This window comes from Phoxinus phoxinus (genome assembly GCF_949152265.1).
Source record: "Phoxinus phoxinus genome assembly, chromosome: 25".
Taxonomy (NCBI): domain Eukaryota; kingdom Metazoa; phylum Chordata; class Actinopteri; order Cypriniformes; family Leuciscidae; genus Phoxinus; species Phoxinus phoxinus.
Window position 1 is genome coordinate 9,277,654 of NC_136900.1, and position 12,138 is coordinate 9,289,791.

General features: G+C 37.8%; 1 protein-coding gene across 3 annotated transcripts; it reads left to right on the forward strand.

Annotated features, from left to right (window-relative positions):
* The first annotated feature begins 292 nt into the window (after positions 1-292).
* On the forward strand, positions 293-11,941 carry pgghg (protein-glucosylgalactosylhydroxylysine glucosidase). Of its 3 annotated transcripts, XM_079604312.1 has the most exons (15): positions 294-1,489; positions 3,019-3,141; positions 3,653-3,911; positions 3,994-4,204; positions 4,333-4,777; positions 5,731-5,850; positions 5,936-6,067; positions 6,141-6,255; positions 7,042-7,114; positions 8,050-8,186; positions 9,510-9,643; positions 9,813-9,908; positions 11,061-11,158; positions 11,256-11,464; positions 11,563-11,941. In XM_079604312.1, exons 2-15 carry the CDS (start codon positions 3,127-3,129, stop codon positions 11,637-11,639), a joined length of 2,121 nt encoding a protein of 706 aa, XP_079460438.1. In that variant the 5' UTR covers positions 294-1,489; positions 3,019-3,126; the 3' UTR covers positions 11,640-11,941. The 3 variants fall into 3 exon arrangements, with proteins under 3 accessions (XP_079460437.1, XP_079460438.1, XP_079460439.1); XM_079604311.1 differs by lacking the exon at positions 3,019-3,141 and having other exon boundaries at positions 293-1,489; XM_079604313.1 differs by lacking the exon at positions 294-1,489 and having other exon boundaries at positions 3,008-3,141.
* The last annotated feature ends 197 nt before the right edge of the window (positions 11,942-12,138 follow it).

A 12,138-nucleotide genomic window follows, 5' to 3' on the forward strand; every position in this document is an offset into this window, starting at 1 on the left:
CATTTTTTGGTTTTGTTAGTTCATTTGATTGATTTGAACTTTAGATTTTTGCCTATAAAATGTTCATACATTTATGGACCTAATACACACATTTATACATTCAAAATAGCATTTGATCATTTGATCTGACATTTTTGACCATATCTGCATAAGAAGTTTTCATTCAAACTTTCAATTCAAAAATGTTTGGGTATTATTTGTACTTTTTTTTTTAATTACTTTATTGCATTATTTGACTAGCCTGCATATGGTTCATTCGAACTTCCAGTTCAGTGTCATATGTGGACATTCAAAAGTTTTATTTGAAGGTCTAATTCAGCATTTTTGTGTGTCAAATGTCCACATTCGAAAGTTTGATTAGAAGAATCAATTCAGCCCGTCATTCAAAAGTAAATTTTTAGCAGTAGTTATTAAAGGTAGGGTATGTCATTTTCGGAGAGGCTAGCGATAGCGAGTTAGCTTTAAAAGTATAGGATCCCATCCTTCCTTCAGAGCGTCTCCAAACCCACGCCTCCTTCAAAACACATGAACACGTTCAGCAGGGAGCAAACAAAAGCGGTAAACCACCTCATGTCTCACAGCACATAACATTACAATAATAATGAACATAACTTAAAGAGCGCTAACCTGACTGCTGCAGATTAATTTCGCCGTTGATAGTGTTGCCATTGAAACGCATAAATTCGAGTCACGAACTGCTCAGAGAATAACGTCACAGGTTTCCATCTCTTCATAAATTACAGTAGTTATGGCGTGAACGCAGCACAAGCTCATTGTGTTCAGGAGGAACTGTAAAAGGCGCTGCTGTTTGTTTGCGGTGTTCAGGGACTGACGTCTGTCTAACTCGGCATAGCATGAAACCGAACAGGTGTGTGGAGGTATGAAAATGCATACAGAGACCGAACAATTTTTGGTCCTACGCCTTCCACAGACGATATAAACATATAAATGCATCTGGACCACTTAGTGATTGCTATATCAGGATGTGAAGAGACTTTCAATAGCATAACAAAAAATGTTTCTGGAACAAATCACCCTCCCTGCCTTTAAGTTGTCAGTCTTTCTGTCCTTCTCATCCCTCACCAGTTCTCCCGAATGCCTGTGTGCCTGTCTACCAGATGGCCCTCATCATCATCATCAGAGAGAGAGAGAAGAAGAACAGCTGGAATAATAGATCTAACATTCCCACAGAGAGAAGGACAGGAAGTTACAGTAACACTGGACCGTGTGAGAGCGAAAGGCAAAATTATTCATTCGGCCTCTACTTCTTCACTGTTCAGAAAGTCGGAGAACAATAAGAGGATGACGGAGAAACACTAGAACGTTAAAATGAACTCCAGGGAGGTTCAGACACGTGCTGCACGGATCAGACATTTGCCTCTCCGTTACCTTTGGCAAAACACTGAATGACCCTTGAGAATGAATGCCATCCTCTCATCTGTTTGTCTCATCTACATATACACTGACAACAAGGACAGCTCCTAATAAGGTACGCAGAGCCAGTCTTGCTGTAAATATCCCCGCGGCCTGAGGGAGAGAGAGGGAGAGAAAGAGGAAGGGAGGGCGGGGAGGAAAAGTCTGGAGCGGATGGATTGAGGCCTTATAAGGGTAAAGCTGCTCTTTTCCCAGGGTCTGGAGCCCCAAACTCCGGCAAGCTGCCAAAGGGAAACTGAACAGGGTTTGGCGCCATCTAGAGCCCGAATAGTGTCATGACGTCATGACCGAGAGTTGCAAGAGTTCCATTCGTCATATCAACATTTCGAAAGTTACAAGAAGTAACTTCTTGCGTTTTGTTTCTGCAACATAAATTTACCCTTTTCACATTTTTTTTTCTCAGAAGCGGAAGTCGTCATAGTTGGGTAAATGTCTATAGTGGCGAATTGAAGACTACAATAAATATATTTTTCGTTTTAACAACTTGCCAACGAGGAGAAAAATAGAGAGAAATTGATAACGGCAGTCAGAATAGAGAAAGATGACAATTTTACCGTCACTCGATCAACAGCGTCAACTAGTTTTTTTTTGTTGTTGTTGTTTTTGATGCAATGGTAATATAATACAAAGTATAGTGTTATAAATTAATGTACACACATTTTTTTAATGAAAAAATATAAAAAAACCTTTTAAACTTAAAAGGATTAAGGATGCTGGTGACCGTTAAAACGCGTCATCACGGTCTGTTTCTAAAATGTCCGTTGCAAGAGTTCCATTCCATCATTTACTTGAAGCACTCTCATGTTTTGTTTTTACAACATAAATAATGCTCATACCTTATAATTTTTTTAACCGTTGTGATCTTTAAATCAGTGTTTTGTTTTTTTTTAACTGGAAAGGGAGTGATGGGGGTCCATGAAAGTCTAGAGAGAAACGCGAGAAACCGTAAATAAATGAATAAAAATTAGATTAAAATAAATATGTATATATTAATATTAATATATATATATATATATTAAATTAGATGAAAAAAATTACACAATTGGAATATATATATATATATAATTAGATGAAAATTAAATAAATAACACATTTAACAGTGATTTACTAAAGTGAGTAGAAAAATATATAATATTGTAACTTAATAGAAACTAATATTAGAATTATAATATAAAATTGTCTGTGTATAAATTGAGTGTTAGATGCCTTTTCAATTTTATCATATTTGGGGGTCTGTGAAATTTAAAAGATTGAAAATCAGGATATTGTGTTTTAACCACTGACCTTATTTTACTTGAAAACTGCTTTTCACTCCAGAAGCAAGTTTCAGACAGCAAATTAAACAGCTCTATAGTCATGCAGAACTATACGACTGGTTTTAGTACAAGACAGCGTGACTAGTAATAGCCTACGTTAAAAGAAAATAATGAAAAACAACTTAACATAAAACTATGATATGACCCATTTAAAAGCAAATCGCCTTAATAAGCGGCCTTTGTATTATATCGCAGGATTCTTTGGAGACAGTTGATCTCTAGAAAGCCATTTCTAAAATATAAATAATATTCACCTTTTTGTATTCAGAGACGCTGGTCGCGCGCAATGCTCCGCCCTTTCCAGTGACGTGTCGTTGCTCCGCCTCTTCTTTTTTGAACGTCCGCTTCGATGAATGAGATTTGAGACGCACATCTAATGTTTGATACATCCGTAAGTACTAAAGTTTTATCATAAAACTGGTTTCTGTTAAATGAGTAACATCATTCTTTTGATGGTTAGTTAAAGTGAGTAATTTGAAAGGATAGAGCGCGATCCCAGCTGTCTATTTCCATTGGTAAAACTTTTATTTTGTTCACGTTGATCAAAGTGCAGTTGTCACGGGTTCAAAACAGTAAAAGTATAGGGGTAAAAGGGGTAAACTCACATAATTATGTTAAAAAAGAAGAAAAAAAACCCCCAAATAATTCTGAAAGAATATGAATGCCTTTTGCATAGATGTTTGTGCATCATTTTAATAACAATGACTATATGTTGAGTGGAAAATTACCATAATAATCAATATTTTAAGAGATTTGCTGAACTTGATATAGTGAGGTTCTGTTTGTGATATAATTTTAAGTTTTACTGTTATTTTATGTTTTTTGTCACATGCTGTCAAATGGCTTCCTGCTAAGTTACACATTCCATCTTTTCCGTATGTTTGTCTTTCGACAAACGGCAGAATTGCCCCACAATGACCTCTGACCCTGTGGACCCGTACATCTTCACCTCCGACTCTCTGCCCTCTGACCCTCGCTTCATGCCACCGCTGGTCAACGGGCTGCTGGGATGGACAGTGTTTGAATCAATTATGCATATGGGCGGGGTTTATAATGGTGAAGGCGGGACTTGTCACCGCGGCAACATTCCATGTCCACTAGCAATTCAAGTGAAGACGGCAGAAGTGGGACGACACACGTACAAGTTAGACATGCACACAGGTTAGAACACACACAAACACACACACACACATGTAATACTGCATTTAAACATATACTACAAGTCTCTCTCTCTCTGTATCAGGTATTTTCTCTCATACCGTGGTCACTCCTCGTTTCGAGGCCACTCAGGTTTTGTACGCTCACCGACAGCAATCAAACCTCCTGGTCATGGAAGTTCTCCTTAAGCGCATTGAAACCAGTGCTGAACCAATCACGATTCAGCTAGAGAGTTCTTTCAAACCCCAAAGTGATGACATTGATTTCCAGAATGCACCCGACTACAAGGGTGCGAGGTACATCCGCTTTATAATATTTGCATCCTGAATTGCAATTGGACTTCTTTTTTATGTATTTATTTGCATGCTTAATTGCAAGCGCCGCATGAAGTCAAACACACATAAACACACTTTCTTCTCTTCAGGCATATTTTTGGACAGACCGTCTCTTCAGAGATTCCTGGAGGAATCCGTCCATTTGTGCACCTGATCTGGACGCCCATCGCATTTACTCTTACCCTCCCGCCCGACCAGAGCCAGTCCAGCTGGGTTTTCCTGGTTGCCCTTGCTGGGAGCGACAGGAGCGCCAAATCATGTTTTGATACTGGTTTGGGGCTTATTGATACGGATGACTTACGCCCCTCCCACCAGAGGAGTTGGGCGGAGCTTTGGAAGGGGAGCAGCGTCGAGGTGATGGGAGATGAGACCCTGAACCGGGCTCTGATTGGCTGCATGTTTTATCTTCTCAGTTCATTCCCATCTTCAATTGAGGGGTCAAACGGACCGCTTGTGTTTGGAGGGCTCAGTCCGGGGGGTTTGTCGAACGGGAGCAAAGATGAGGATTACCACGGGCATGTGTTCTGGGACCAGGTGAGTTTAAAGTCAGCATGAGATTGAAGTTGAGATAGACTTTTCTTCTGTATTGTGACGTATAAGTGAAACGGCTTCTCGAACAAGAACAAATGTAGGGCGGGGCTTGATTTTGTTCATAGGGAATTGATTGGATGGTTGTGGTTTGCTATTGGTGGATCTCATGTGAGTGACTCATCAGAAGAGGAGATATGAAGATGAATGGGAAGTTATTTTGATTTAAGATTATCAGGGAACCTGAATTAAAAATATAAAAAGATGTGCATGGATTAATCGTTTATAATAAATACTGCAATATGCCATAAAAAATATGAATTGTCAATTTTGATTTCAGGATGACTTTAATACAATTCATCAGTTACAGCATTGGGAATGTCACTTTACATTACATTATGATCTTACTCATAAAATTAGTAATTTAAAAAAATGAAACAAGTTATAATTATTTTTATGATAATTGATAATATGATACAAATGCTGTCAGCAGAACTGAACTTCTATGGAACCCCTTGAAAAATGATGATCCCCTTCCTAAAATATAAAGACAACTAAATATATTTGTGCATGAAAATGCATTTACTGTGTGGGAAAAACATTACAGGTTTATTGTAAAGACAGCATGTTGTTTACAATACTAAAACATAATTATTAAACCAAATATTTAAAATATTCTATTCTATTTCATAAAAAACAGTGAAATCAGTAACATTGTGAAATATCATTGCATTTCAAATATATTTTTATATCTCATGATTTATAATATATATATATTAATCTCATGATTTCTGACCATTCTTTAGAAAGAAAGTGAATTGGTAGTCATATTAAATTATTAATATCAAATATTGTTAACACATTTGTTAAATGTGACCCCCAGCCAGAGCCAACTGGGTCCCGTCCAGTTTGAAAAGTTTATGAAGATTTTGACTTTGTCTCTCTGGCTCCCCCTGCAGGACACATGGATGTTCCCCAGTGTTGCTCTGTTTTCTCCCAGTCTGGCCAGGGCTGTACTGGAGTACCGTGTGGGAACAGTAGAAGGCGCTCAAGCAAACGCCCAGCAGATGGGCTACAAGGTGCAGTTGGTGATCGGGTGTTGTTTTTGAAGTATCTGTAGCTTTATGTACTCTTTATATACAGTTGTCCTCCCCATTTAATCAGGGATTGAAGTTTGCGTGGGAGAGTGCGGGAACGGGCCGGGACGTTTGTCCAGAGGAGATTTATGCACAGCAGGAGGTCCACATCAATGGAGACGTGGTTCTGGCTTTCCAGCAGTACTTCTATCTCACACAGGTAAAGAGGACACACTCGTAAACACTCCCACACCTGTACCAGAAACGCATCTTCCGCTTGTCATCCATCACAGGACCTGGAGATGTTCAAAGAAGGGCGGGGGGGCAGTGAGGTGGTGTGGGGCGTGGCGGACTACTGGGTCTCACGGGTCACATGGGACGCTACTGACCAGCAGTACCATATCAGAGGTGACATCATCAGTCATGATGACCTGGGTTATTATCTCGAACTAAAACTAAACTAATATATAAAACTGAAATAAGTGTAAGTAGAAGCATTGGAATTAAATAAATGGAAATAAATAAAAACTAAAACTGAAATGCAAATAAATTAAACCTTAACAATAATATTTATAAAGAGCAAAACTTGGCAAAAAAATTACTCATTTAAAATTACTAAAATGAACAAAAATTCCAATGAAAACTGATATCTATGAATTCAAAATATTAATTAAAAAAAATGATCACATAGTGTATATAATAGTATATTATACAGTATAGTACATAATAGTAAATAAATAATACTAAAACAATACTGGTCATAACATCATTGGCCATGCATGTATTCAGATACTTGAAATATAATAATAACTGAATGTTTTGTATTTATATCATATTACACCATGTTACAGTTTTTTATGATGTATAATTTGTTTATGGTACATTCAGGGTTTTAATTGTTTTATTAATTATAAATATATAATAAATAAAATTAATAGTATTCAATTATATTAGTATTTATTTAATTTAATATATATAATATAAATATGATTTAATTATATGAACTTTTTTATTCTACTTTGAGATATATATATATATTAGTATAATGCATAAAATAAATACTAATTAATGAATTAATAAATATGAACAAAGTGAACTTTCACATTAGAACCAGTGTAAACTTGCCAAATCAAGTCTTGTTTTTATATGTTTATGAAAGCTTCTTTATGGGGTTTTGTGTTGTTTGTACATTAGGTGTGATTCCTCCTGATGAATACTACTTTACTGTTGACAACTCAGTGTTCACCAATGCTGTCGCCCAACGCAGGTGTGTGTTTGTGTACATAATCACTAGGGGTGGGGGGAAAAATCGATTCTTAGATGCATCGCGATGCGGACGTGGACGATTCTGAATCGATTCACAAATGGCAAAAATCTATTTTTTTTTTGGGGGGGGGGGGGGGGGGGAATCGATAATAACGTAATATTGACGGAACGCAAAAGACGGAACTCTGAAGCGTGGAAACAATATTGTCAAAGCTTCCACCCGGCTCGGAAAGGGCAAAGCGCATTACACAATCAATCGCAACTTTTATTGCCAAGGATTTGCGTCCAGTCGTTGAGAACCAGGGCTTTCGCGCTGTGTTGCACACTTTGGAGCCGAGATACAACGTCCCATCTCGGAGATATTTTACAGACACAGCGATCCCCACACTCTACAACAAGACCAAAACCGAAGTCATGGAATCACTGAAGAAAGCGGGTAGGATAGCTGTAACATGTGATGCGTGGACATCCGTATTTTATGTTAATAGAGATTCAGAATATGTTGAAGTTTGTTATAATTTGTTATTGTTGTGATTTTTACTGTAGTGAATTTACTGTTGTGAAATGGAAAATCAATAATCGAGAATCGAGAATCGTTAATAATCGAAAATCGACTGTAATCGAATCGGGACTTCAATAATCGTAATCGAATCGAATCGGGAAATCAGACAGATTAACCACCCCTAATAATCACAAACTTCAGCGTACCTGCAATGCTGAACTTCAGTGCACCTGCAATGCTAAACTTCAGCGCACTGGCTGCAATGCTACACACATCAATGATGCCTCGAATCCTGTGATAGATGAGCTGTTACTTTTTTAGGCAATCAAACGTACGATTTTCAGCCAGTGTACTTGTGTACAGTGGACTTGCACTGAATATTGAGGGTATTTTTCAGAATGAGCAGATATGAGATATTTTTCTCCAATCTTTAGTCTCCAGTTTGCCGTGGAGTTGTGTGTCCTGTTAGCGCAGACGGCTCCTCCCGCTTGGCAGGACGTTGCTGAGAAGATCAAGATTCCCTTTGACCCAGAACTGAAGTATCACCCAGAGTTTGACGGCTACACGCAGGGTGAGACGCCCTCATCAGCGTCATGTTCATGTTGTACGGTAGTAATCATTATAACCATACGCCAGATTCACCTTTCCTAACACGGACACCTCAGAAATTAAGTGCTGCGGGAATGAGTCTTAAAGGGATATTTCACCGCTGGAAAGATTAATGTGTATTTAAATTGGGTCATGTATGTAGTAGAAATGTGAAGTTATTTTAGAAGTTGGCCTTCTAGACTGAGAAAACCCAGAAAATGTATTTTTGGTTCATGTGGATGAAAGACAACAACTCCCAGAATGCACTTGCTTCGCTGCCCAATGAGGCCACGCCTACTGGTTACAGAGGCCAGTATCGGAAGAAATGATACAACTAGGCTACTAGCTGACTCGAAACCGGAAAGACGCCGTTTTATCGTGAGTCTACATGACGATTTAGTTGATAAAATAATTTAAATACTGATCGGATTTATATCCGTTTTGCGAAAACTCCCAATGAGCGGGTTGAAAACATGCGGCACTCGCTCCTACTACTGGCTGTAGTCTATAGCCTCTGGCTAAAATAGCCTCCGATGATGATGCTAAATGACGATGTTTGCGTCATTTATGAAAATACAGAACTTGAAAATACTTTCTACTGATACAAAGCTTAATGCTAATCGGTGAAGAATCCTTTTGAAACCCAGAAATGGGTAAAAAAAAAAAAAAGTAATTTTTTTACTTCCTGTTTCCTTTTCTCAAAGTCACTGGGTTTTTGAATGATACATTTTTTTTTGTGGTAAATGCTTGAAATAAGGTCTGTGGTCAACACAAGCTCTAGACATTTTCATGTTTCATACAATATAAAATACATGGTAATACTTACAAGCTAACAAGTGGCTAAATGAGACTACAGAGGCTGCCAGGGACATTAAACGTCACCGGACGAACAGGGAAACTCATCTACACACTACTCCGCTTTCACAGCCTTAATCGCGCTCTTGCAAACTATTATAATTCAAACTTTCAAGGAAACTGTTTTGTAATAGACTGTAAAATGGTGGTGACGTTGAAGTCTTGCAACTGTGGTGTACTGTAGTTCCTTCCTTTATAGCTTAACTTAAGCTTTTTAGTTCTGCTGATTGTATATAAGCTTCAAAATGCATAAAAGTTGTGAATATTATCACAATGAACAAAACGTGTAAGAATCAACAACTTTTGTTGGGCACAGAGCTTATTTTCTGCAATAATACAATAGCCAAAGAAAAAATATCACAAAATGCATCATCACTGCAGCACTCTATACATGTAACACCATTTCTGAATATTATTTCTTGCAAAAGTTTCCATTTGACATTCTCCACAGGAAGTCGAGTCAAGCAGGCGGACGCGGTGTTGCTCGGATACCCGCTGACCCTCCCCATGACCCCCGAGGTCAGACGCAATGATCTGGAAACATACGAGGCCGTCACAGATCCGCTCGGACCGGCCATGACATGGGCAAGTCAGGGCTATGCTTTACCCATCATGCTTTGTGTGGGATGCGTGTTTGCATGGGGGTTATTCTGTAAAAGGTCTTTTGTATGTGCTTCGTTAAATATAGAACCGTTTATTTCAGAGTTTTCATTTGTGTGTGTGTGTGTGTGTGTGTGTGTGTGTCTGTTTGTAGGGCATGTTTGCTTTAGGTTGGCTTGAACTTGGAGAGGCTGAAAAAGCCCAAAAGCTTCTGCAGAAATGCTTCAAAAATATCCAGAAGCCCTTTCAGGTACGCCCCCCTTTGAAACCTTATCAAACATGATTTTTTTAAATAAATAAAAACTCTACAAATTTAAATTCATTACTTGATTGGTAGTGTATCACAATTCCACAAAATATGAAGCAGCCCAACGGTTTTCATTAGGAAACATGGAATTAGCTTTCACAGTTATGCCGACGATACTCAGCTGTATATTTCTTCAAAACCTAACGAAACCTACAAATTCACAAAATTAACGGAATGCATGGCTGATATAAAAAATTGGATGACTAGTAATTTTGAGAGATGGTTGTTTCTGCCCCAGAATAACAAAAAAAAAAAAACTTTCATCTCAATATCGCAATTTTAATACAAACTGTTTTAATACAATTACCTTTTTATTTTTTTTATTCTGTGGCAGAAACAACCATTTATAGATGTTTATAAATATGCAATATAGTATAATGAGTTTATGTGACAACAATAAAACATTTATTGTTACATACAGCAATATTTAAACAAAATAATAGGCAGTATGCTTTACATCGTGCACAATATCGCGCGTTTCCATTACAGATTTCTCCTAAATGTAGACAAAAAACTTGACATGTCGACAAAAAAATGACGCCGTTTCCATCAACCGATATTATGCAGCTAAAACTTAATTTTTTCCTCTCTTTCCACTGGCCATTATTATTAATCGAAGGAGACATGTCTGTGTTATCCAAGCATTAATGGCAAGGAAAGACCCTTATATATATATTGTATATATATATATATATTTAGAGAGAGAGAGAGTGTTTCTGGGTGTTTCTCCCTCATTTCTGCTTCGAGGTCTTGATTGTGGCATTTCTTTGAGGATTAGAATCCAGTATTCCTGTAATTCTTTTGTCTTTTATGAATTGAATTATCGTATTCTGTCCAAACACACTACGTCATCTATGTCAGGTGACCTGTAAATGCACAAAAACTGTTTCCATTGCAGTTTTGCGAAATATTTATTTTCCGAATTGCCTGAAAAACCGCCTCATGCGAGCGTAAAAACTTTTTAGCGATAAATGGGAGTTTTTGCGAAATTGACGTGTTTCCGTTGGGCGTATTTTCAATTTCAGTTTGCGCAATTTGAAGGGTAATGGAAACGCGGCTTATGAAGCACAGTACAGTCTGTCTCTCTGTGTGCAGGTGTGGAGTGAGTCGGCGGATGGCTCGGGGTGTGTGAACTTCCTCACCGGGATGGGCGGCTTTCTGCAGGCGCTGCTGTTTGGCTACACTGGCTTCAGGTGACAAAATCACAACAAGCTTGACGAGAGAGAAAGTGTCTTTATCACACACATCTGGACTTGACGCTGTGCGCTGTTCCTGTCCTGTGTTGCACAGAGTGCAGAAGGAGCATCTCGCCTTCGCTCCGCTGCTCCCACGGGACATCGATGCCCTCAGCGTGAGAGGAGTGAGTTATCTCGGCAACAAGATGGACTGGTTGGTAAAGAGTGCGGAAGTGAGTGTTTCGGTGAGGAAGTCTGGGAATAAGGAGCCGTTCGCTCTTGAACTTGTCCTGAATACTGGAACTACAATCCCACTTATTCCAGGTAATAAAACAAACAGAAGTAAACTGACCAACAACATATGATGAATGGTGTTTGCTATTTCGAATAAATTAATAGTTTTAATTGACTGTTGTCCACAGGAGAGTCAGTGACGTTTCTACGGCAACCCGGTCAGATCCGTAAAGTGAATCCCGGTTTTTCCTGCTGGCCGGTCTGATTATCCACGTCGCAAACAGCTGTCTGGTGTTTGGGTTTTCAAGTTTTGGAAGAGTTAATACTTTTTTATAAACACTTTACCTAGACTTGAATAAAACATTTGTACACTTGTATGGTATATTCCAAAAATACCACATTTTACTTTAATAACGTTGCGTGATAATGCCAAATTTTTGAATTATATTATTATTTTTACATGAATCACAGTATACTCTGGAAATACTGACAAATCTGTTTACAATAAAATTGTTGATATGTTTTTTGTAAAAAAATAAATATATATTTTGACCCAAATTTGGATTGAAAATCAAGTCTTCCTTTGTTTTGTTGACAAGTACAATCTCATAGTTTGTAGTTTTATTTAGGTGATTTCCACCAAAAACTTATATATACATATATATATATAAATATATATATATATAAGGTAATCTATTGTATTCAGTAATATACTGATTCATTAAATTGTTTTTATTCCTATAATAATGATTGATTTTACTATA

Coding starts and splice junctions, on each gene's coding strand:
- pgghg (XM_079604311.1), top strand. CDS start 1,424: ATGCCATCCTCTCATCTGTTTGTCTCATCTACATATACACTGACAACA. Junction 1,490..3,652: donor CAAGGACAGCTCCTAATAAG/GTACGCAGAGCC, acceptor GACAAACGGCAG/AATTGCCCCACAATGACCTC. Junction 11,465..11,562: donor TACAATCCCACTTATTCCAG/GTAATAAAACAA, acceptor TGTTGTCCACAG/GAGAGTCAGTGACGTTTCTA.